Source organism: Thunnus albacares, chromosome 13, assembly GCF_914725855.1.
Source record: "Thunnus albacares chromosome 13, fThuAlb1.1, whole genome shotgun sequence".
Classification (NCBI taxonomy): Eukaryota; Metazoa; Chordata; class Actinopteri; order Scombriformes; family Scombridae; genus Thunnus; species Thunnus albacares.
Genome location: NC_058118.1, coordinates 31,339,994 through 31,366,817, shown reverse-complemented (window position 1 = coordinate 31,366,817; position 26,824 = coordinate 31,339,994). Strand labels below are relative to the sequence as shown.

At 38.2% G+C, this 26,824-nt stretch overlaps 2 protein-coding genes and 4 non-coding genes across 6 annotated transcripts; 4 read left to right on the top strand and 2 right to left on the bottom strand.

Moving 5' to 3' along the window:
* Positions 1 to 607: 607 nt before the first annotated feature.
* trnav-cac lies at positions 608 to 680 on the top strand. Its single transcript has one exon. It is a non-coding gene; the product is annotated as a tRNA-Val (tRNA).
* Positions 681 to 842: 162 nt separating this feature from the next.
* trnav-aac lies at positions 843 to 915 on the bottom strand. The gene has a single exon. It is a non-coding gene; the product is annotated as a tRNA-Val (tRNA).
* Positions 916 to 1,400: 485 nt separating this feature from the next.
* Positions 1,401 to 1,473, top strand: trnav-cac. Its single transcript has one exon. It is a non-coding gene; the product is annotated as a tRNA-Val (tRNA).
* Positions 1,474 to 2,103: 630 nt separating this feature from the next.
* On the top strand, positions 2,104 to 2,175 carry trnad-guc. The gene has a single exon. It is a non-coding gene; the product is annotated as a tRNA-Asp (tRNA).
* Positions 2,176 to 7,572: 5,397 nt separating this feature from the next.
* Positions 7,573 to 11,542, bottom strand: LOC122995878 (neoverrucotoxin subunit beta-like). The gene is made up of 4 exons (XM_044371261.1): positions 11,347 to 11,542; positions 11,000 to 11,028; positions 9,052 to 10,543; positions 7,573 to 8,917 (listed from the first exon to the last, which is right to left on the bottom strand). Exons 1-4 carry the CDS (start codon positions 11,459 to 11,461, stop codon positions 8,367 to 8,369), a joined length of 2,187 nt encoding a protein of 728 aa, XP_044227196.1. The 5' UTR covers positions 11,462 to 11,542; the 3' UTR covers positions 7,573 to 8,366.
* A 9,632-nt stretch (positions 11,543 to 21,174) lies between these two features.
* Positions 21,175 to 25,639, top strand: LOC122995876 (neoverrucotoxin subunit alpha-like; the record flags this gene model as incomplete). The annotated part of the gene is made up of 2 exons (XM_044371258.1): positions 21,175 to 22,666; positions 22,801 to 25,639. Coding segments are annotated over 2 exons (2,043 nt in total), but the record flags the coding sequence as incomplete, so codon positions are not given.
* Between the last annotated feature and the right edge of the window lie 1,185 nt (positions 25,640 to 26,824).

The window sequence follows — 26,824 nt, the reverse complement described above, 5'->3', positions numbered from 1 at the left end:
TACTTGTAATTGAGTATTTTTATATGTCTCTATTGGTACTGTATCTGAGTACTTCTTCCATCTCTGCAGCAGTGTAACAGCAGGTGGCGCTCTCACCTGCACTCATCAGGTTTCGACGTTGTTGTACGTGCTGGAGGATGGACGCAGCATCAGTGTATTTCTGGTGAAAACACGTTTGTTTGGATCACTGTTCACACACACGGACAGAGTTGAGGTGGATTACTCAGCAGCTGTAACTGAACAACTTCCAGCGGACGTTTTGCTTCGTTTTTCGACGACAAACTGGGTCAGAAAGTGCTCAGAAAGTGAGCACCTGTCGTGCAGGGAGGACACCTGTCGGGGCTGCAAACGGTGAATACTTCATGCTCACATTTTTTTTGCTCATAACTTTTTGTATATTTGTGTATATTTTGAGTATTACTTTTGCATTGAGTTCGCTCCAGTCGGTGTCGAACAGAAAACTCACGGCTGGGTAAGACAACAATCGCCAGAACTTCGCTAGTGTTCGCTCGTTAAGTGTGTTGCGTTTAAATGCAACCGTGCAAATATACACATATGCATCGACACGTCTCAACATGTTCACGTTCACGTGACCTCTTTTGCACGAGTTTCCGTAGTGTAGTGGTTATCACGTTCGCCTCACACGCGAAAGGTCCCCGGTTCGAAACCGGGCGGAAACATTATTTTCGAAATGTTTTTTGTGACGCGGTGAGTTCGACTGGAAGAAATGGCATAAGGTAGACAAGATTATAAAAAGCAACATTTGGTACTGTTTGTAGGTCCACTTCTAATTAAGTATTAAATATATTGTCTGAATAAAAGATTTCTTTGGCATAAAAACATGTTTCCGCCCGGTTTCGAACCGGGGACCTTTCGCGTGTTAGGCGAACGTGATAACCACTACACTACGGAAACCCATGACTGTTGTTATTGCAGGTAACTTTATGAAGGTAATCTTTCGCGTTTCATGGCAGCAGCACGTTACTAGGACAGTACAGCATGTTTTTTTTCGATTTATACAGAGTTGATACCGAGATATTAGTATCTGTTGACTATTTTAATGCTCAATAGCGAGAACTAAGATAAGAAAAGATGGTGGTATTAACACATATCCGGGTCTAACCTTCAAATTAAAAGCACAACATTTATAAACCTGTAATACATTAGTGATGTAAAATGAAATAGATTGTTGTGCTGTAAGTCATCAATAAAAGAATACGTTAAACTGATACACTTTCATTTTGAAGATTAGAAGCCCAAACTGTAGTCTATAATTACCATCATTCTGAACAGTTTAATGTGCCTTTTATGTGTATGCTAGAAAATCAGCATCCACAAGATATCGACATTATTGTCTGGAAACATATTAATATTTTTATTTTCACGTTTATTGTATGTAAGTTTCCGTAGTGTAGTGGTTATCACGTTCGCCTCACACGCGAAAGGTCCCCGGTTCGAAACCGGGCGGAAACATGCTTTTACACCAGTGTCATGTCCATAAACGTTCTCTGGTGAACTCTGTGCTGTCCTCACATTCACACTGAACCCTGAACACACCGCCTGAACTCTCTTATCCTCTCCCATTCATTCTCTACGGTAGTTCTTATCAGTATGGATGTAATACTACGTCTGACCACAGTGTAGGTGTTAACGGCAGTGTGGCGCTGTGAGAATTTCCGTCGGTTGAATCCACAGAAAATACAGGTTGTGTGGAAGAAGCGATTCAAACGCTATGCCAAAACAATCTCTAATTCGAGAGTTTTAATATATTTGATGTTTGTCGTGAAAGAAACTCAAAGGCTTCCCACATGTTTGACCTGATGTTCGTCTGTTGGCTGTCATTCAGCGCGGGCCGACATTTATTCGTCTGTTTCTCCGCTCTGTAACTCAAATCAATATTGTTCTTCTATTGAGATTTTGCCGAAATAATCTTTTGTCCAAATGGTTCATATTAAGATAAGAAACGATTGTTTAATCAAAAGAAATCAATTTACAGCCGTTGGCTTAATATGACATTTATTAAAACATAGCAGCAGCGCCACTGGCACATATACTCTGGTGTTGTGGTTAAAAAGGGTATTGCAGCCTCGACGATCATGCTTCTCCTCGTTAGTATAGTGGTGAGTATCCCCGCCTGTCACGCGGGAGACCGGGGTTCGATTCCCCGACGGGGAGGCTAACTTTATTATTTTTTGTTTTATGGAGGACATGACGGAGCTGCTATTGTGACAGAGAAGGAGGTGGACTCAGGATGGTGGCTGTGCGTCCTGTGCAGTCATCCTGTTGTTCCTGTTAGTTTATTTGATGTTAAAATACAGCTTTGAGGTACTTGTACTGTACAGTACATGAGTATTTTTCTGTTCTACCGCAAGGGAAATATACTTTGTACTACATTTGTATGACATCTATAGTTGAAGGTGAAGATTTAACATTAAAATAATACATTTTTGAAGATTAAACCAGTGATTTTGAACCTTTATTATCTTGTGACTGTTTGCAACAAATCACTACAACTACATTAAGTTGATAATACTTGTGCACTTTTACTTGAGTAGGATTTGGAATGAAGGACATTTACTTGCAATGGAAAATTAATAAAATATTGGATGAAGCAGGGGGATAAAGGACGGGTTCAAAGTTTTTTAAGCTAATATGAAGCTTCAGCATCCAAATGAGTCAAATCAAGTAGATATCTTTCAACGTTACAGTCTTTTTAGTGCCAAAGTCCCTCTTTTTGTTACTATACTTCCACCTGCAGCTCAACAGGGAAACACTGTCCGAGGAAACACAAAGAGGGAATTTGATGCTAAAAAGACTGTAAATGTGTCAGATATCCACTTGATATGACTAACTCAGACTGATGAAGCTGAATAGAAGCTTCACACAGACTTTTAAATGACTGTGTGGACACACTGTGGATTTTATCCTCCATCACTTCCATTAAAAGCACTTTTAAAGGATCTTTTAATATCCAGTATGAACAGGAGGAATGATTACAGCGAGGAAAACCTCTTTCACTGCTCATATGGACACCTGACTGTTGGTTGTAGATGACAGCGCCCTCTGGTGTTGTAACTCTCCCCTAGTGTGAAATGTTAAATATATGGTGACATCATATCAGAACAGTAATTCACTGTAAATTCTCAGATATTATCTGGTGCCTGTTTATCGCAGATGCAGAGAGAAGCAGGTTTTTATTTGTAGTTTCTAAAAATGCACTATTTTTCCTTTGCTTGTAATGTTTACCAACTCCTGCAATTTCACCTGAAAAAGAGACAAATTGTATTGCAATTTTTGAGAAAAGTTGCTGCAAGATCAAACATTTTTGGATGCAGTAATAACCTAAACAACCTTCTGCAAACAGAAAGGATCAGATAAGGAACCCCTATCTCCTGCACTAAGGCTCTGTTTACACCTGGTATTAACATCCGTCTCAGGTGATCCGATCACTAGTGTACAGCTCTAAATACAGGTGTAAACGCACCCAAGACACATTGAGGACGGATTGAGATCCGATCACTCAGACCACATTCGGAGATGGTCTGGGCCACATGTGGCCACATTCATTTAGCAGTGTAAACGCAATGCATCCTGGGCCACAGTGAAGGACCGCCTACCCAACTGACGTCCTCTATTTTCCTGCAGATTAGACACAGGACCCTCCGTCCAAAGCTGCTCAACTTGTCTGATAACAGGATAAACAAATTATTTTGTTTTTCATGTGAATTAAAAACGTAATCCACCTCTCGTTTTTTCCATTCCCCTAACTGGTTTTCCTCTTCAAATCGCAATTAGAATAGAAATTAAGCCATTAACTTTTCGCTTGTCTGTCTCTAAACGTAGCTGGATAGTTTCATCTGTCCTGTCAAGTTGATAACGACAGTTTTTAGTTTTGCTGAGCTGCTCGACATAATGAGCTCAGGATTTATCAGGAGGACAGCTGCTGTACTCCAAACAGTATGAACCTGGACTGTGTGTAACAGCTGATCTGTTGGATGTGTAGAGGAACAGCACCATTTGGATAAACGACCCCCTCCATTGGTTATCATAACTCACCTCTAACAGTCAGTCACACACAGAGACGAGCTGCCACCAACTGTAATCCCACTGTGGGTTTTGATTTTCAGGACTTGAATGACCAACCCAAGAACTGATCACTGGGCAAACCAGTATAAGGCACAAGACATGCTGCATCATATACCATGCCCCATTCACTCACACACACACACCCTCAAATGGCATGGACCCCTGCTGTTTGCAGTCAGATCAAGGAGAGCAGATGACTGTAGAACCCATGGACTTACAAATGTAGTTTTAGATTTTGTCTAAGGACAATTACTGTTGTATGTTGATATGTGTGTATATCACAATGTGTGTTGTTATGTACTTTAGTTAGACTGTTATTCCACGACCGCTAACATAATCTCATCATCCATGATCATGTTTAGTACCATTCTGCTTCTTTCACCTTCAGAACACTAAAGCTACTATTGAAATTACAAAATTAGGAATCATGCAATTGTTAAATTGTAAATACTTTGATTAAAAGAATAACCATAATCGGGAACTGTACCCGCCTGTCCGTGAACAGAAGGAGACTGACTCTGCTCCCCCAGAACTCTGCAACCCCTGGGATTGGCCAGGATGCACCTTCTGAGTGGGCAGACGGAAACTTTAAAACAGTGTCTTATCTGAGAATCTAGGCTGTTTTAGGCCACTCTATTCATACAAAACCTTCATCAACTTGCTTGAACCCTGGTGCTTTCATAATTTGTAACTTAAATTGGCAAGCTGTTGTACCGTTCAGTTGGCGATTCTGAACTAAGCTGTTGATTTGACTCACTGCTTCTCAGCTAACAGTCATCTCATCTGTTTATCAGGTCTCTCATACCAGCTGCACAATAGATAACTCTGCATCATGCATTTCAATCATTCACTAGCCATAGCCTTGTGTGCCAGTTTCCCTTTCCCTCTTGTGTCTTTTCTGTAAAATGTTGTAGTGTTTAGTACTTGTAGTTGTAGTATTAGTAATAAATGTGTATGTAATTAAAGTGAACGTGTTTGTGTTTTCTTGTGCTTGCATCTCAGTCACTTAACCTTAAAAGACCTATACCCTTGCAAAATCATAATTAAGATTAATAACAACCATAATTCTAATTGACCTCTCTTGTGTGGCCAACAAGGAGGACTATGTCCCTATTATTATACCTACTCTAATATGAGTTATGTTGCTGGACAAATAATTTCATGTTGGAGTTGTGTACAACAATAACTCATAATTCCCCCATAAAATCATAAAGATATTTGAGTGCACAGATTCCTACACATATTAAAATTATTCAATAAGAAATTGTGTATTTCTGATTGTATTTCCGTCTAACTAAAATGTGGCTTTTTGTAGTTTATTTTGAATTTGTTCATTGAATTGTTAGAATTAATGTTTATAAGTTGCTCTAAATGGTTTTCTGGTTCTTTTTCTTTCTTGTCTCCCAGACTTACCTCTACTGCTGGAGGTTCATCTTTGAGAACATAACTACAATATTTAACATAAATGCTCCTCTGTAATGTGGCACCATTGACATGTACTGACAGTCTCTTCATTAGGTGGTGTATATCCTGCCATGCCTCATCTGGCCACTAGATGTGGTCATCCAGCTTTACTCCCTCTGTGGATCACCCGATCCAACAACTTCTCTACACAGACGCCTCATTAGCCTCCCCGTACAGTGAGCAGGTCAACTTAGTTTTTCGTCTCACCTCTTTTCTTAGAGGGAAGTTTAGATTCTGAGCTGATGATTTTCTGTGTTTGGTGATAAACTTGTGAACATTGTTGAGGGTCAGTAAATACCACTGGACCAGGTCAGTCATGTTTTTAAGGATTTCTGTTTTCATTGAAATATGGTGATTTGTCATAATACAGCATAAAGTCACTGGTATATTTGTAACATGTCTCACATTATTTTTGATGTTTCACTTCTTCTCCATTGAGCCCATGAAGCATCTTATTATGATCAGCAGAAAGTTATCATGTGATCTGTGGAGGACCTTTAACCATCAGCAGCTACTGTTGGACATCAGTGTGGTAACTGTTCTACCAATAATACTGTGCTTCTCTATTATCTTCCCTCTGCTGTTGCAGCTACCTACTTTATCCACATAGCATCACTAAATGTTCATCTAACATCATATCCTTTATCAGAAATGAATGCTAAAATACTGATATCTCTCATTTGTACGTGCACTGTTCAACCAATATGAAATAAGCACACAGCAGTCAACTCAGGACTCCACTTTATTGAATATTCAGGTCATGAAGAGAACAAACATGTCTGACAGGTGTTAGAGTTACAGAAATCTCATATGTTTGCTGGTCTTTCAAAGCCTGGAAGCTTCAGCTCTACAAACATCAACAGAAAATGTTGTTAACATTGACTCTCAGAACAGAACTGTGATTAAATGCACTCCAAGTTTGGCTTTGAATACAGACTTGCTGTATCTCTCCCTGTTAGAAAAACAGCTGCCAGCAGAGGTTTCCTGAGTGGTACATTATACTTGTTTAGAAATGAAAAGCCACAAACAGTAAGTATGGAGCCAGACATCATTAAATGCATGAATGTGGCTGTGTATTTCTGCTTCCCTGCTGCACATGTATCTTCATTGTTGGAAAATGGGAAAGCAGTCTGTTAGCTGTGAAGGGAACCTCTGGCTTCACTACATTCACCAAAGAAAGAAGAGATGTTTTCTATTGATTATAAGATATTTATTTTATTACTATGTGATGCTGAGTCACAAAGTCTCCTTTTTACCTTTGGTACCTAATCTTATCTGTCAGGTATCTTAACATTGTCAGATATAACTACTTGTAGTATGCCATTATTAATAGTACATCTCTAATGTTGTATCAGTTACCACTAGATGTGACTTTCCATTTTTATTAGATTGTTTATCAGTAGCGAGGATAAATAGATTGCAATGATGACATGAAATTCAACAAGAAAAACATAATTCCCAAGTTAAACAAAGACACTGTAGTTACTTTATGTCCAACCATGTTTTAGAAAATAAAGACGAAAAAGTAACTACGTCCTGCTCTAAATGGAATCTCATGAACACACAAAGAAAAGCTCCCCAATGTCTCACCATAATTACAAAGATATATATTATATTTCACACACAAAATATTGACTGTCCTGACGAAGCGTTTTATTAACAATAGTATTAGAAATTAGTATTTGAGTATTTGAAAGAAAACCTGTTCTTCTTCATTAACATTTAAACCATATGCAGCATGTTGCTCTAAAACATTTGATTACATGTCAAATATTCTGTAGATGGCATTATGGTGACATAATGTCCCAGATACCATGAAGCAGTTTCATAAATAAACAAACAAGAAACAATTTAGAAAGAGGTCATCTGAAAACAAAAAAAAACAAATATTCACACTTTTCCAGCCCCAGTAGTATCAGAGTACAGTTTACCTTCATCTTAATATCACAAAAACTAAAATGGTAACTTTCTACGTTCTAAGTTAAAAACAAAGTAAACATGCATGTAATTAGAGCTAAAAGATGAGTCGATCAATTAGTCATTGTTTAGGTCATTTATCAAGCAAAACCCCCAACCCTGCAGAACTATGCTTTGTCTTATTCTAAAGTTAACTGAGTATTTTTAGGTTTGGAAGTGCAATTTGATGACAGAGAAAATTTGATGAACATTTTTACTATTGTATGATATTTAATATACTGTAGCCCTAATCACACGGGACTAGTGTTACCTGGGGACCTCTAGTAATTAGTAATAATTGCAGAGGTCGTCTGTGATGTTAATAACATGCAAATCTGCCATGTCCGTAATTTGTGAAGGAAAAATACCACTGCAATTACCTACCATATTTGGTCTAACACAGAGGTCACGTGATAATATTAGTCCTGTGTGAAGTGGCATTTCAGTGATTTGTGTGCACAGAATCAATATTGATATGGATTTATGATGGTTTGGAAGTCACAGATCACTGATAGAAGAGCAGGGTGGATCTCTAAGTTTAATGGCACATTGCAATATGGTGATAATCAATGATAATCAATGTGTGCCAGTGATTGTCAGGAACTTGTGTCCTATTGCTACAATAGTTGAACAGTTTAGATTGAGGGACTTAAACAAATATCGGTTCTTTGCTTTGAGTGTTTCCATATTTGCTGCTGTTGACCTGCAGAGTTGTGCAAAAGCCTTAATGATTGGTCAAATCTTTATACTACAAACACAAACTGTGCATAATGATGGGATAGTCTGCTGAACTCGTCATCAATAGTGTTATCATGTCAGTTTACAGCCAGAGCCAGGATCCGGACTTCTGTCACTGTTTCCTACACTACTGGACACAGGGCAGCATAGCCATGTGAAGAATAGATGTAGAACCCTGGGTAAACACTCTCAGTGAATGTGGTGCGGAAGGTGTAGAGGTGACTGACTGTGTTAATGTTAGGACAGACTCTATAGAAGGACAGAGTGCCAGCACGCCAGTCCAGATACACTCCAACTCGTTCAAAGCCAGCGGCGGGAATAGAGTGGGTCCACACCTTTCCATCGTTCCATGCACAGAAGCAACCCCTCTCTTTGCCAAAATACCAGGATATGGTGTTACATCCAAGCCCACTATCGGGATTCTTTCCTATCCTGGCAATTCCTTTGTATGTAACACCTACACCTACCTCATAATCTTTACCCTCACTCAACTTTACCTCCCAGTAACAACGCCCAGTCAGCCCCTCTCTGCACAGCACCTGAGGACGTGTGTCAAACCTCTCTGGGTGTGAAGGATACTGCTGCCAACCTCCATATGTTGCCTTTTTGTTTCCCTCAGAAAGAGTGAGATAGCCATAAGCTGTGTTTGGGTCCAGGGTGAGATCACAGGCATCTGATGGAGAGACCAAAATAGATTCTGTTACCAGTATTCTTCATCACCATCTATTGTTTGGTTTAGTTCATTCATACTCATCAAATAGTTCCATATATAGTTTCTGTGACGTAAATGCATGAAAATGTACTTACACCAAATGAGATCACTTTTGTCTGTTATGTTTTCCACAGAAGGAAGGTCAGGCTGTGAAAAATTATCAGTGACCAGAACGCCCTTCTTGTAATGGTAGATGCTTGCTCCTTTGTATTTCTCATTTTCTACAGCCGCTATAAGGAAAGAGACTCTGCTGCTCTTCAGGGCTTTGAAAAGACTGTTGAATGTTTCAGCTTTTTTTCTCATTTCGGTTATCACTTCATCTGAGGAGTACCACTGGTCCTGTGATGTTTGAGTGACAATCTTGGTACTTTTTCGGTCATGTGAATGTAAGTAGTTGCTCAACTCGTCAAGGTAGGGTTCAGCTCCTCCCAGGGAGGTGAAAGTGAAGCACAGCGTGTGCTCTACACCTGAAGCAGGAGCCTTTGCCTCTGCGACGATGGGTATGTTTTCCATTATACCTACACAGCTCTTAATGACATTAATTTCTCTCTCTTTATCAGACATCCACTCGTTTAATCTGTCCTGACTGAATGGTGACTTGTCTCTATCATCAAAGAGTTTTTCCACTGAGCTTTCATCTTCTTCACCTGCACGGATGGAAGGAAACTTCTCGTTCATGGTCTTCTGGAGTTCAGATGCGTAATCATTGCACCATTGTTTGAAACTGCTCATCTTTTTGCTAACCTTTGAGAATTTCCCTACCACGTTGTCTTCCAGAGAATGATTGCATCTCATTTCCATTTCCCTCACATCTTCTAGGGCATTTTCAGCCTTTCTGATGAGTCCAATGCAGATCTCCCTTTTCAGTTCTGCAGCCTTGGAATCCAAATCCTTTAACGGCATCAGCCAGACCTTCATTGGAACAGATTTCCCTTCACTTTCACGCAGTAGCTTTGGAAGTTGCTGGTAGGTCTTCACTGCCTCTTCAAAAGTTGTAGGGTTGCTTTCAAGGATAAAGTCCCCATAGAACTGGCAGGACAGATTGTTGGCCAGAGATTTTTCTGTATCACTCAGTTTGAGAGAGGCTTGCCCCCCCACACTGACACTAGGAATCTTCTTTATCATAGCTTCAATCTTACCCTGGATGTCCTGCTTGTTGTCGGACTCTGACCTGTCACTGTCAAATACAAAGAAAGCATTTGCCCCGTAAAGGATCCCTGTGACTACATGCGTTGCTGAGCCCTTCAGAACATCATCCACTACTTGCATGTTCTTGGCTTCAATGGGACTCATGGACAAATGTTTGAAGGTGGTTGTAGCTTTGTACTGAAGTGTTAATCTGTTTTGATTCTGGGATTTCTTCTTATTATTCAGATACTTCGCAGATCCTCCAACTTCAATCAGTCCACCCAGGAAACTGGCTTTCATAGAGGCTTCAACATCCAAAAGAGAAGACTTTTCTTCCAGGGTATCAGTTGTTGTCATTTTAAAATCACTGCTTGTCTGTGAGCTCTCCACTGTTTTATCTGTTATTGTTTTATGATCCCACAGTACAGTATCTGTAGGAAAATGGAAAGAATAAGTGATCTGTTAGCAAAAAACAACAATCCTGTAACATTTGCATTGCATTATTGGATTTGGTTTGCCCAAATAGGGCAAAAGATGTCTGAAAGATGAAAATATCGTGTATCTGTCTAAAAAGAATCTTCTTATAAAAGTATACATAATCACAACATTTGCTGTGGTAATCCACTTTTTTAAGGCAGTAAATATACTTGTTTTTTTGCCAATATGCAAGTATAGACAACAGCTAGGATTTCAGCGTCATTGTTCACATTCTTGCAGACATACTTTGTGTATTCTTGGAGAAGGATATTCACTAGGGGCCTCATTAGGAACTAATCTGTCCTGGTTGACGCTAGAATATCTTCCTTGTGAACTTTTTTTGCACAACGTAAACAGACGCAGGACATGCGAGGTGGCCATGACGTGTAGTTGAAAGCAAGTATATCAGCGGCCTTACTTTGACTCATGCCTTATTACCTGCACGCTGGCCATCTGTACAGGTATGTCTTTAAATGATGTCATGTAGTGAGAAAAACAAAAAATATGGTGATAATGTGTTTATATACTGATGTCAAAATGAGAGTTTGAACTTTTGATTTGTTTTCGTCACTCTTTCAAGAAATGCAAATTGTATCACAACATTTGAGAAAAGCCGCTGCAAAATCAAGTATTTTTGGCGACAATAATCACAAAAATCTCTGATTGAAATGTAAATTATACATTAATAAATCTGTATACTCATTGCTAAAATGAAGATGAACTGATTTTACACTTCCTATACAAGCTGTAAGTAGGTACATTGACAAGTGATTACAGATTTTCACTGTATTTCGGTTTACGTCGCACGTTACCTGTGATTTTATCATTTCGAGCGTCATACAGTTTCCCCAAGGCGAACTGTCGACCCAGCGCAGACACCACCATGTAATTTGAGGCCATTTCGTCAACCTAAAGGAAATTTTTCAAAAACAAACAATACAGCATGTTTATAGATAGATAGATAGATAGATAGATAGGTAGTAGGGGTGTGCCCGAATACAAATGCATTATTTGACAAAGGATTTTTTACGAATATTTGTTTCATACAAATATTTAAAAAATATTTGTTAGTTAGAGGTCTGTCTGCAATGAGGCGATGAGTAAAGCGCAGTTGTCTGTGATCTGGGAGACTCTAGTTCAACACACAGTTTGGGGACCTCCTTCACAAGGTAGTTTATTTATGAACAGTTATTGTAACACTTTAATTTTCTAAAATTAAAAGCATAATAAAAACAAAAACAGGATTTTTAAGCCTCTATCCACTTTTATTCAAATACAAATACAAATACAAATAATTTTGCTGCCTCAACAAATACAGATACAAATACAAACACTGGGCTCTCTGCACATCCCTAGTGGGTAGGTAGGTAGATAGATAGGTAAGTAGGTAGATAGATAGGTAGATAGATAGATAGTTAGGTAGATAGATAGGTAGATAGGCAGTTAGGTAGGTAGGTAGGTAGGTAGATAGATAGGTAGATAGGCAGTTAGGTAGGTAGGTAGGTAGGTAGATAGATAGGTAGATAGATAGATAGTTAGGTAGATAGATAGGTAGATAGATAGATAGTTAGGTAGATAGATAGGTAGATAGGTAGATAGTTAGGTAGGTAGGTAGGTAGATAGATAGGTAGATAGATAGGTAAGTAGGTAGATAGATAGGTAGATAGATAGGTAGGTAGGTAGATAGATAGGTAAGTAGGTAGATAGATAGGTAGATAGGTAGTTAGGTCGATAGATAGGTAGGTAGGGAGGTAGATAGATAGATAGGTAAGTAGGTAGATAGGTAAATATTAAATATTTAAGAAGTCCACAGTGACTTGAATCACATGAAAGAACGTGTTTACTTACTTAGTTCAGACAACAGTTCTATATTTCATGATGTTTAAAACAGGAAAGTTATTATTATGAATTGGCTATATGTGCAAATTAACCACTGCTATTTAAAATTTGACTACATACATTGACTACAGAGTTACAGACTGTATACAGGACTTTTACATAATAGGAAACAGTGGGTGGTGGTAAATGGTGCCACTTCAACTTTCAGGAGTTTCACAGGGATCTGTGCTGGGCCTTGTACTCATTGTTGTCTACACAAATAATTTACCAAGTGTGATACAGTATGATGTATATCTTTTTGCGGCATACACAGAAATATTTAGGATAAGGACACTGAGACAGCCCATCTTCAAGAAGAAGAGGGTCTGAAAGAGATTTCATATGAGGAGAGGTTAAAATTACAATCGCCAACTCTACTATACAGGAGACATAGAAGAGACATGATTGAGGTCTACAAGCTTGTTCATGGAATATATGATGTCACCGCCGAGCCTGTTATATACTTGTGGAATAACATTATGATTTAAGAGGGAACTCTTAACAATTACTAAAATATCTCTCTGAAAGGAGAAAAACTTCTTCACACTTTGTGCTGTAAAAGCTTTCTGAGTTTCTGGTCAACTAAGGGTATTTTATATTGTAATAAAGTTGATTTGTGATTATTTGTTGTTGTTTTAAAGAAGTACATTATGGTATTGTTTTGTTTGTTTTGAGTTGTAGAGTCTGGTGTGGAGGATTTATCTCTTGTACCAGAAGATTTTTAATAAATTTCAATAAAAAATACAGATTTTTTTGGTAAGTGGTCATGGTATAAGCAGGATTACACCCTCAAAGTTGTATATTCTGTTGAATGTTCAACTTAACATTATAACATGATTTATGGTAACAAATCATGCTCCTATAATCTCCATAAGTATTATGTGTACTGCAACAAATGTTTGTAAGCCTGATTACTTTCTCATATTGTCAGGAAGCTTCTGCACCAATAAATAAAATATAGCGTCAGGTTAGGCAGGTCACTGAAGTCACACTGATTGGCTGATTGGCATTATCTGTTTCATTTATGCTTCACCATCCATGGCTCATTAATCAGCTAACTGGCCTCCAGTTGACTCGTAACACATAATCATATTCATGCAGGTGTGCAGTGTGGCCGTTATTATCATTATATATACATATTATCATTACTCTGCTGATCCGCTCATGTCGAGACCTTTTGCTGCTGCTGCTCCTCTGTATCTCCTACATTTTGGTATTTTTGATTTAATTAAAATTTTGTAATCACATTTGTGTTTATTAACAGTTTAGCTTTTCTTTTGAGTTGCCTCTTAATGAGGAATGGCCTTTCTGCCAAATCATTTGCTATAAATGGTCCATTCACAGTAACTTGAATTACCAGATACAAATATAGATTCTTGTCACTGTTTTTTCATCTTATAGTGGCTTATTTGTTCTCTGACAGACTGACCATCTTCACCTTCCTTTTTGTAAAACAATATTTCTCTATATGTTGTGTAATGCAAAGCTATTAATTAAGAGCTTGCTATCATTCATTAAAAATAATTGAAAAATAAATTCAATTAATCATTTCTATGATTAGGATTACATTCTGTTTTTTTTTTTCTTATTTTCGGTTTTTGCCTGCATTTATATGTATCTTTACTTCACCAATTTATTGTTTTTCTTTTATTCATATTTTTCAGGAAGTTCCACTGAATAAACCTACAGTTTTTGACCCGTCCTGCCATACACTGTTTGTTTAAGTGCAAAATAAAAAGTTAAAAAAGACAATAGTCTCTCCGTCTCTCACCTGTTTAAGTTGTGTAGATCAGCTGAGTTGAGTCTGAGTCTGGAGCGTCCAGTGTGATGGTCTGTAATGTTACATGCACTTATATCCTGTTGGAGGCTCATTCTGACTCCTCCCCATCACACACCTGTAGCACAGCTGCAACCTATCAACGTTGTTTCCAGGTAAAACTATCAACCCCATAGATGGCAAAATATAGAGCACATTTCTTAATAATGTTGTGTTCCAGTCAAATTGGACTGATTAACAAGTTTTCTCTCTGAAAAATGTAGTTTATTAATCTGATTCCATGACTCTGTCCTCAGAAGGCATCTGAACACACAAAATACATACACACAGAGGAAGTCAGTATAAAGTATGTCATACAGCTTCTACAGGCAGGCATCCTGAAAGATGAGTGTTGTGTTTTTATCAGATGTGCAAACAGCCACCGATAAGACCAAGCACACATGGAAAACAGTCAGACAAACATTTGAGCAAAACTATTTTAAAATGCAAAAGACTCCGTTTCACTTGAGGTGCAGCAAAGCTTAACATGGAAAACAGTAATGCATATCAGGAATACAGCTGCTATTAGGTAGAAATATACAGTCTTGACTCAGTCCAGTCAACTCAAGCACAACACTGTCCCAGTCATTTGATAAGCAAATCAGCTCCCCAACTTCCCTCTATCTTCATTTCCAGTTTTCAAGGGAATGGGGGGAGATAAAGAGCTGGCAAGCCTTTTAAAGACCTGAAGCAGCTGGAATGACGTCTTCATAGAGACAGACAAACTGCATCAGCTTATAGGGGACTATATTATGATGTTAACTTGAAACTGAAAATGTAGTTCTGCAATAACATTAAAATTTCCCAAACTGAAAATATAATAATCCAATTTGCATTTTCACATACTCATATAGGTGTTCTATGACCATGTTAAAAATTTTTCAAAAATTACATTTTAATTTTAATTGTGATTTAAATATTGATGCATTAATGGAAAATCAGGTTACATTGTTTATATCTCATTTTAATTTTCAAATTTGAATAACATTTGAATATTGTCCACTGCACAGCGGAGTTCTACTCTGAAAATTAAATGTCAAACAGCTTTTCCATTTTCATTTTAATATGGTCATGGAATGCCAAACTTACTTAAACTTACATTTCCAACCATGTCTCCTAAAAACTACATTTATATTACTAAATAGTTTTCCCAATTACGTTCCCTTCATAAATGTAACTGCTTCCTGGATTATGTTCACATGCAACACTTTGAATGTCTGTCTCTATGAAGACGTCATTCCAGCTGCTTCAGGTCTTTAAAAGGCTTGCCAGCTCTTTATCTCCCCCCATTCCCTTGAAAACTGTAAGTTAAGAATAGAGGGAAGTTTGGGAGCTGATTTGCTTATCAAATGACTGGGACAGTGTTGTGCTTGAGTTGACTGGACTGAGTCAAGACTGTATATTTCTACCTAATAGCAGCTGTATTCCTGATATGCATTACTGTTTTCCATGTTAAGCTTTGCTGCACCTCAAGTGAAACGGAGTCTTTTGCATTTGAAAATAGTTTTGTTCAAATGTCTGTCTGACTGTTTTCCATGTGTGCTTGGTCTTATCGGTGGCTGTTTGCACATTTGATAAAAACACAACACTCATCTTTCAGGATGCCTGCCTGTAGAAGCTGTATGACATACTTTATACTGACTTCCTCTGTGTGTAATATCGTAAGAATAGAGATATTTTGACCAAAGTAAACGTGGTCTTCTTATTTCTGTCCATCATATATCTGTAATTGTTTGATAATGGTCAAAATTTGGTGCTGATCTGTTTTTTTTTATACATATATATGTGGTCCTTCCTCTGTGGAAATCCTCACATAGATAATACAAACATTATCATTACTGCAATACCAGCATATACATCCACGAAGCGAGAGCAGAGGAACACAAAAAGAAAATGACACATTTGACTACATGTATTTGTACAAACAACAACACATCAGTAATTGATGGCATCACACTGCTGTTCCATTATGACACTCTTCAGCTGTTTCAGGTTTGAACTTTTTTTGTTCAGTTCAGTACAAAACTACAGCTTCCTGTTTATAAGGTGAAAAGCTGCAGTGACCACCTGTCTGCAACAGTTATCGCATTGTTCCTGTTGGACTCTCTATCAGGTTATAACCACAAAGTAGCATGCTTTATGTTATGACTAAGCTGATAATTGTATGTCAGTGATCTCAGTTATCACTGACTATGCACTGTCATGCAAACAAATGTTAAAGTGGCTGTTATAGTTTGATATGTATTTGATGTGATGGGAATTTATTGTTGATTTGGACATAAAGAGCTTTGAGAGAATGCACCTGGGAACAGCGTGATGTTGTTCTACTAGTGCTTACATTAACATTTTATTTAGTTGCATATAACATTACCATCATCATAAAACAATTCTTGAACTTTCAGTCCCACTCTTAAAAATAAAACGCAGTAAGGTTTACTCAGAGTACATTTAACTCACCTACTTTCTAGTTTTTTCAAAGTGCATTTTTACACAACTAATGTTAATTCTACTTTAGTGAAATGTATTTAAAGTAAAAGTACTTTTACTTGAGTTAAATGTTATAGTCTCTATTCACCGGTACCTTTAGCAGCATGACCCTTGTGTTTTTTTCACATTGCCATTTTGGGTATGAACGTCTGTTAACGGGGAGGAGCCACAACGAGCATCCAACAGGATATAAGTAACATGAAACACCACAAAGCATCAGACTGGAAGCTCAAAGAGACTCACACACAACTCTGCTGATCAACACAACTTCAGAAGGTAAGAACCAACTGGGAGGGGAAAGAGATAAAGAGAGATATAACCAGAGATTTTATTACACTTAATCTATAAAGGAAGACTGGAGACAATCATTGCTGTTACATTTAAGACTATTTATAAGCACAATGAGCCTCTTGTGTCTTTGACCTCTCTTTGTGTGATCGAACTCTAACACACTGCTGACACTTTAATCAGTTGTTTAAGGCTGTGATGTTGATGATTTTTTTCCTTCAGGTTGTAGAAATGGCCTCACAAAGTAGCCTGAAAGTGCATGCCCTGGGTCGCCCTTTCACCTTGGGGATGCTGTATGACACTCGAAGTGATAAAATAATCCCAGGTAAAATGTGATTTACACCACAATACAGTGAAAATCTGTAATCATTTGTCAGTGTATCTACTTACAGCTCTGTGTACAGGAGGTATAAAATCATTATTTTAGCAATGAGTATAGATTTATTGAAGAACAATTTACACTCCAGTTGCTGTAGTAGAATTTCTTTTTACATTTTTAGCTGTGCTGAGGTTGCAGGTTCTGCTTTGGTACATCAGGACCAATGTACCTCTGAACCTCTTTCAGGATCTTATTCATGTTTTTGTAGTTTGGGCACCTTTTAGGCCTCAAGAATACAAAACATGATAACAGTGTAAACTGGTATTGGGTGGAAGTATAGCAAGATGCCTCCAAAGTATTGATTTGAAGGATATGTTTAACTTAGGATTAATGACATCATGGTGTATTGTACTTTACTTTCTGTGAAAATTATTCATCTTGTGTATTAGTTTTCTAGTAAATACACAAAGATCCACCAATAATTGATTATGTTGTACCATGAGAGTGGCAGAATGAAGAAAATATCACATTAACATGCACTGTAAGTAGTCTAATTATCAACTTAGGGAAAGAAAGAAATTCTGCTGCAAATAGACAAGATACATCAGATAAATCATAATAAAGACAATTTACAACCAGTCCCAAGTGCAGACAATGAAGATGTATAAAAAATGAATGCAGCTTTACAGCTTTATTCTTTTTTAAAAAACATGATGCATCTAAAAAAAAAAAAAGAAAGAAAAAGTGATGTGACCATTTTTAAACATTCAAATTGAATGCAAATGTTCAGATAAAACTACTTTATTTTTTAACTCTACATATTACTTCAGGTAACATGATATTCAATATGACCAATGATATTTTGTACAGTCTCTTAAAAACATATCTGAGATGACTGCGGTACCGAGACAGAGATGATCACACACTTAAGATTTACTCTTAGATAGATAGAAACATAACTCCAATTAATGTAAATGTGCTCTGTGTAAATCAAACATTGTTTGCACATGTTTGTTATCAAAAATAATAAGTTTGTTAAGTTTCGGTTCACCACGGAGACATCAGCCTCCAGATAAACAAATATTTACCTCCAGCTCTTGATAGAAATTTGAGGAGAAACACTCGCCATCATCTTAAGATAAGGGAAAATTATCTCAGGGCACTTTCCACATAGAGCAGGTCTAGACCGAACTCTATTATTTACAGATCCAATATTCCTCCATGAGCGACAGCAGCAAGGAAAAACTCCCCTTTAATGGGAAGAAACCTCAAGTAGAACCGGACTCTAAGTGGGCGTCCATCTGCTTTGACTGGTTGGTTTGAGAGAGAAAGAAGGAGGGAGGGGGAGAGACACAGAGTAGCACGATAACAACAATAATGATAATAGAATGACTAATAATAATAATGGATCACGGGATAATAACGGAGAACCTGAATATGCGTGTCTGGTTCATCTGATCACACCTGATTTCAGCTTTCAAGATCACTGTCATGATTCATCTCTTATATTAAAGAGTTTATAAAAATAGTAAGAGGTTTCTCTAAGCCTTATTAACAATGACTAATTATCTCCATATATATTTGTACATCCACACACTGACAGTTGATAAATAACCTTTGTTCAATAAAATATGATAGCAAACATTAAACAGCTGACAGTGGTCAGTTAACATATGGAAACAATGTCAAAGTTGCCCAGCAGATGGCGCCATTTTGACCATATCAAATGCTTCAAAACAGTGAACCATTTTCAACACAATTGCTTTATATGATTCACTGCTTCAGAAAGCTTTGTTTCTCACATCACTAATGATGTCATAGCACTCTTGATCTCTGAATAATATTATAAGTAATAAAAGGAAACAACCTTTTGTTTTCTCATGATAACTGTTATGGAATTTTCCATCTTTAGGGGTTACAAATTGGGTTACACTGGGTCAATCCCGGGCCTTGAGGTCACAGAGTAAGCAACATCAAGTCTTGCAGTGAGAGACACTGCCTCTCCTTGGATATGCAGCTGTCTGTGGTGTTTTGGGGAAGGCAGAGACCTTTTGGATAAAGGGTAAATCAGCATTGCCATGGTTACCAAGGTTGGAGGAGGCCTTCCTAGACAATACAGAAAGGTGAATGCGTAGATTCTATTGACACAGTCAGACATTCAAACCAGAATGTGCTCCTGGACCCTCCTGTGGCCCCAGACCACCAGTTTAAGGTCCTGTTCATTAATTTATTGCAAATTTATCTTCGTTTGGTTTTTGAAAAGGTTTATTTTTTTAATTACAGCTTTGGTTTCTTTAAAATTGTTTTGTTCAGTCATGGAGTGACAGGTCAAATCAGCAGGGTTTTAATTGCTGAAAGTATGGAAACCTGATCACTGTACTCTCAAAAATGTTAAAGAATATTTGTTGAATATTGTTCAAAAATGAAATCATTAATTTTAATCATGTAAAGAATCATCAACACGGTTATCAGGACTTGATGAGCTCTCCAAGGTTCTGATCCTGCTGCTGGCAGCAGCTAGAAGCTGTGCAGATTTATTTCCTTCGTTAGTTTAATCATTGTTTTCACCTCATTTATTTCCTCAAGTCATCATGTATTGATGCAGCAGGAAAGTCGATCTGTGTCTGATCCATTGTTGTCTGTCTGTTTAAATACTTACGTTTATTGCCACGATTTGGTCAAATAATTAAACGATTTAATCCATCATTACTGTGATTAGTTAATTCTGATTAATATTATGACTAAGCATTATGACATGTATTTTTTAAATTAATATACACAATAATAATCTTTCATACTGTAATCCTTTTATTTGTTACTTTTTGCATGTTTGTGCGCTGCTACGTGTCCTGTGTGTGTAACAAGCAGAGTGTATGTGGTGCAGCCGCCTGTGTAGGTGCATATTACTGTCCTGATAACGCTCCTTAAAATAACAGTGAAACACTGCGCTATTGACTTTAGACCAGGTTTTTGTTGGTCAATAGTGCAATCGCTCCCTGCCGCCTCAAGATAGCAATGCGCCAACAATGCGCATTAAGCACACCTTACTTTTAGACCAACACGGCCATGGGCGCACTGATGGGCGCAAGTGCCGTTGCTATTTTAATAACATGGGCGCTGGACGGGAAAATGACAACTGCGTCGGTCTTAAAATAGCAAAGAGACTTGCGCTGCGCTTAGCGCTGCTCTGCGCCGGGTATAAGATAGGGCCCTAAGAGTCAGACCTTCAGAGGACAGAACAGAAAGAGACAGCATCCAAGTCTCCTTGATCAAGTGCTTCAATAAACATTTTCAGCTGTAAAACATCAAAGGCCCGTGTCCGCTTTTCTCTACTGAGGTGCTGACCATCGCCTAAAATATCCACATCAATAACAGGTTGATTATCCTGTTATCTTAAGATAACAAAATAATTAACTTGTAATCTTGAGATAACAGACTTAAAAAAATGATTGCAAGCACGGCCGTTCTCAGCTTCCGTAAGGGCTGTTAAAAAAGTGAGTTTATGATATTTTTCTCACATGATATCAGTATAATATCAGAGGCTGTGCGTCATGTCCAGATAACAAGGAAGAGGTTTGTCTGCAAGTTATAAACTGTCACAAGTGATACTGCGGCAATCAAAGCTGAATAGCGAAGTTTGAATATTCATAACACACTCAGACCAGCAGCGTAAGTCAACACAAACAGGTATTATTGGCCATTGCTGCCAGTTTACTGCCATGAAAATACAGTATGGTTACTTTTTGAAAGAAACAGAAGAGGAACCTGTTTGTCCTGTAAATGTTATAGAAATCATGATTTTTTCCTGTTAAAACATGACTATGCTTTTCATTTTCTGTAGGTATCACATTGTGGGATTCTGAAACTCTGAAAGGGAACATCAGGGAGAACAAGAAATCTTATAGTGAATTTCAAATGACAACATCTGACACTCTGGAAGAAAAGTCTTCTCTGTTGGATGTTGAGGCCTCTATGAAAGCCAGTTTCCTGAGTGGACTGGTTGAAGTTGGAGGATCTGCGAAGTATCTGAATGATAAGAAGAAATCCAAGAATCAGAACAGATTAACACTTCAGTACAAAGCTACAACCACCTACAAATATTTGTCCATGGGCCCCCTTAAAGCCAAGAGCATGGAAGTGGATGACATTTTGAAGGGCTCAGCAACGCATGTAGTCACAGGGATCCTTTACGGGGCAAATGCTTTCTTTGTATTTGACAGTGACAGGTCAGAGTCCGACAACATTCAGGACATCGAGGGTAAGATTCAAGCTATGATAAAGAAGATTCCTAGTGTCAGTGTGGAGGGGCAAGTCTCTCTTGAACTGAATGACACAGAAAAATCTCTGGCCAACAATCTGTCCTGTAAATTTTTGGGGGACTTTATCCTTGAAAGCAACCCTACAACTTTTGAAGAGGCAGTGAAGACCTACCAGCAACTTCCACAGCTACTGCTTGAAGGTGAAGGGAAATCTGTTCCAATGAAAGTCACTCTGATGCCGTTAAAGGATTTGGATTCCAAGGCTGCAGAACTGAAAAGGGAGATCTGCATTGGACTCATCAGAAAAGCTGAAAATGCCCTAGAAGATGTGAGGGAAATGGAAATGAGATGCAATCATTCTCTGGAAGACAACGTGGTAGGGAAATTCTCACAGGTTAACGAAAAGATGAGCAGTTTCAAAAAACTGTGCAATGATTACGCATCTGAACTCCAGAAGACCATGAACGAGAAGTTTCCTTCCATCCGTGCAGGTGAAGAAGATGAAAGCTCAGTGGAAAAACTCTTTGATGATAGAGACAAGTCACCATTCAGTCAGGACAGATTAAAGGAGTGGATGTCTGATAAAGAAAGAGAAATTAATGTCATTAGGAGCTGTGTAGGTATAATGGAAAACATACCCATCGTCGCAAACAAGTCAGAGTTGGATGCAAAGGTTCTTGCTTCAGGTGTAGAGCACGCTCTGTGCTTCACTTTCACCTCCCTGGGAAGAGCTGAACCCTACCTTGACGAGTTGAGCAACTACTTATGTTCAAATGACCGAGAAAGTACCAAGATTGTCACTCAAACAACACAGGACCAGTGGTACTCCTCAGATGAAGTGATAACCGAAATGAGAAAAAAAGCTGAAACATTCAACAGTCTTTTCAAAGCCCTGAAGAGCAGCAGAGTCTCTTTCCTTATAGCGGCTGTAGAAAATGAGAAATACAAAGGAGCAAGCATCTACCATTACAAGAAGGGCGTTCTGGTCACTGATAATTTTTCACAGCCTGACCTTCCTTCTGTGGACTCCATAACAGACAAAAGTGATCTCATTTGGTGTAAGTACATTTTCATGCATTTACGTCACAGAAACTATATATGGAACTATTTGATGAGTATGAATGAACTAAACCAAACAGTAGATGGTGATGAAGACTACTGGTAACAGAATCTATTTTGGTCTCTCCATCAGATGCCTGTGATCTCACCCTGGACCCAAACACAGCTTATGGCTATCTCACTCTTTCTGAGGGAAACAAAAAGGCAACACTTGGAGGTTGGCAGCAGTATCCTTCACACCCAGAGAGGTTTGACACACGTCCTCAGGTGCTGTGCAGAGAGGGGCTGACTGGGCGTTGTTACTGGGAGGTAAAGTTGAGTGAGGGTAAAGATTATGAGGTAGGTGTAGGTGTTACATACAAAGGAATTGCCAGGATAGGAAAGAATCCCGATAGTGGGCTTGGATGTAACACCATATCCTGGTATTTTGGCAAAGAGAGGGGTTGCTTCTGTGCATGGAACGATGGAAAGGTGTGGACCCACTCTATTCCCGCCGCTGGCTTTGAACGAGTTGGAGTGTATCTGGACTGGCGTGCTGGCACTCTGTCCTTCTATAGAGTCTGTCCTAACATTAACACAGTCAGTCACCTCTACACCTTCCGCACCACATTCACTGAGAGTGTTTACCCAGGGTTCTACATCTATTCTTCACATGGCTATGCTGCCCTGTGTCCAGTAGTGTAGGAAACAGTGACAGAAGTCCGGATCCTGGCTCTGGCTGTAAACTGACATGATAACACTATTGATGACGAGTTCAGCAGACTATCCCATCATTATGCACAGTTTGTGTTTGTAGTATAAAGATTTGACCAATCATTAAGGCTTTTGCACAACTCTGCAGGTCAACAGCAGCAAATATGGAAACACTCAAAGCAAAGAACCGATATTTGTTTAAGTCCCTCAATCTAAACTGTTCAACTATTGTAGCAATAGGACACAAGTTCCTGACAATCACTGGCACACATTGATTATCATTGATTATCACCATATTGCAATGTGCCATTAAACTTAGAGATCCACCCTGCTCTTCTATCAGTGATCTGTGACTTCCAAACCATCATAAATCCATATCAATATTGATTCTATGCACACAGATCACTGAAATGCCACTTCACACAGGACTAATATTATCACATGACCTCTGTGTTTGACCAAATATGGTAGATAATTGCAGTGGTATTTTTCCTTCACAAATTACGGACATGGCAGATTTGCATGTTATTAACATCACAGACGACCTCTGCAATTATTACTAATTACTAGAGGTCCCCAAGTAACACTAGTCCCGTGTGATTAGGGCTACAGTATATTAAATATCATACAATAGTAAAAATGTTCATCAAATTTTCTCTGTCATCAAATTGCACTTCCAAACCTAAAAATACTCAGTTAACTTTAGAATAAGACAAAGCATAGTTCTGCAGGGTTGGGGGTTTTGCTTGATAAATGACCTAAACAAGGACTAATTGATCGACTCATCTTTTAGCTCTAATTACATGCATGTTTACTTTGTTTTTAACTTAGAACGTAGAAAATTACCATTTTAGTTTTTGTGATATTAAGATGAAGGTAAACTGTACTCTGATACTACTGGGGCTGGAAAAGTGTGAATATTTGTTTTTTTTGTTTTCAGATGACCTCTTTCTAAGCTGTTTTTTGTTTGTTTATTTATGAAACTGCTTCATGGTATCTGGGACATTATGTCACCATAATGCCATCTACAGAATATTTGACATGTAATCAAATGTTTTAGAGCAACATGCTGCATATGGTTTAAATGTTAATGAAGAAGAACAGGTTTTCTTTCAAATACTCAAATGCTAATTTCTAATACTATTGTTAATAAAACGCTTTGTCAGGACAGTCAATATTTTGTGTGTGAAATATAATATATATCTTTGTAATTATGGTGAGACACTGGGTAGCTTCTGTGTTCTTTAGATTCCATTTAGAGCAGGACATAGTTTCTTTTTCATCTTTATTTTCTAAAACATGGTTGGACATAAAGTAACTACAGTGTCTTTGTTTAACTTGGGAATTATGTTTTTCTTGTTGAATTTCATGTCATCATTGCAATCTATTTATCCTAGCTACTGATAAACAATCTAATAAAAATGGAAAGTCACATCTAGTGGTAACTGATACAACATTAGAGATGTACTATTAATAATGGCATACTACAAGTAGCTAAGTTATATCTGACAATGTTAAGATACCTAACAGATAAGATTAGGTACCAAAGGTAAAAAGGAGACTTTGTGACTCAGCATCACATAGTAATAAAATAAATATCTTATAATCAATAGAAAACATCTCTTCTTTCTTTGGTGAATGTAGTGAAGCCAGAGGTTCCCTTCACAGCTAACAGACTGTTTTCCCATTTTCCAACAATGAAGATACATGTGCAGCAGGGAAGCAGAAATGCACAGCCACAATGTCATGATAGTTTATATGTAAACTTTTAGCATTTACTGAGGTCAATTTGTATGTGGCATTCCCAAAACATACTTGATGGACATCTGTAAGCTCTGGTTAGCCAACATATGACATATTCCAGTGTAAAACAGCTGTAGCAGTGATAACACCAACACAGACTACACAAAGTTAACTCCACAGATAGTAAGAAATGAACTCTTTGTGTCCCAAAACCATTCATGCATTTAATGATGTCTGGCTCCATACTTACTGTTTGTGACTTTTCATTTCTAAACAAGTGTAATGCACCACTCAGGAAACCTCTGCTGGCAGCTGTTTTTCTAACAGGGAGAGATACAGCAAGTCTGTATTCAAAGCCAAACTTGGAGTGCATTTAATCACAGTTCTGTTCTGAGTCAATGTTAACAACATTTTCTTTTGATGTTTGTAGAGCTGAAGCTTCCAGGCTTTGAAAGATCAGCAAACATATGAGATTTCTGTAACTCTAACACCTGTCAGACATGTTTGTTCTCTTCATGACCTGAATATTCAGTAAAGTGGAGTCCTGAGTTGACCGCTGTGTGCTGTGTGTTTATTTCATATTGGTTGAACAGTGCACTTACAAATGAAAAATATCAGTGTTTTAGCATAAGCAGACTTGGAGAACATCTTCTAATGTAGCTGTTTTCTTTGGTCACAAGAGGGCGCTCCAGGGTTACAGAAAGGTTAAATGATGACTTTGTGCACTAGAGGCTTCAAGTTTCGACATCACACTTGTGTAAGTGTGCACTCAAATATCTTTATGATTTTATGGGGGAATTATGAGTTATTGTTGTGCACAACTCCAACATGAAATTATTTGTCCAGTGACATAACTCATATTAGAGTAGGTATAATAACAGGGAAATAGTCCTCCTTGTTGGCCACACAAGAATGATTGAATGAATGATGCAGAGTTATCTATTGTGTAGTTGGTATGAGGGACCTGATAAACAGATGAGATGACTGTTACCTGAGAAGCAGTGAGTCAAATCAACAGTACAAAAACTTAGTTCTGAATTGCCAATTGAAATCACAAATCATGAAAGCACCAGGGGTTTAAACAAGTTGATGAAGGTTTTGTACAAATACGTGCTTGCTTTCTGGGGTGGCTTCTTGCGGAGAAGGGAGTCTGATGTACTGGGGTGAGGAGCTGGAGTCTGGATCTGGACTTGGAAAGTTGCCATTGGAAGAGAGCTCTTGGTTTATGCTCCCCTCAGCTTGATCCTCCACTCATGACTCCAGATTCTGAGGTTTCACCTCCTGTTGTTCTGTGTCACATCTTCAGACTAGCAAAATGCAAGCTTTCCACCAGCATGGCAGAAAACAAGAAGAAACCAGCGGCCGACAACCAGCAAAAAGCAGCCAAAAAGCAGTCAAGAGTCTCAGATAAGACACTGTTTTAAAGTTTCCGTCTGCCTGCCCAGAAGGTGCATCCTGGCCAGTGCCAAGGGTTGCAGAGTTCTGGGGGAGCAGAGTCAGTCGCCTCCTGTTCATGGACAGGTGGGTACAATTCCTGATTGTGGTTATTCTTTTAACAATTACATGATTCCTAATTATGCAGTTTTGATAGTAGCTTTGGGATTCTGGAAGTGAAACAAGCAGAATGGTACTGAACATACCGTTAGTGTTGTGGTTGTGGTACATTTCTTGGCTTTAAGGCAGTAGAATAAAAGTCTAACTAAAGTGCATAACAACACATA

Bases quoted from the DNA above. Each gene is read 5' to 3' on its own strand.
- LOC122995878 (XM_044371261.1), bottom strand. From the start codon at position 11,461: ATGGCCTCAAATTACATGGTGGTGTCTGCGCTGGGTCGACAGTTCGCC. The intron at 11,029-11,346 runs GTGAAAATCTGT...CATCATTTAAAG, and splicing joins GCGACGTAAACCGAAATACA to ACATACCTGTACAGATGGCC. The intron at 8,918-9,051 runs GTAAGTACATTT...TCTCTCCATCAG, and splicing joins CAAAAGTGATCTCATTTGGT to ATGCCTGTGATCTCACCCTG.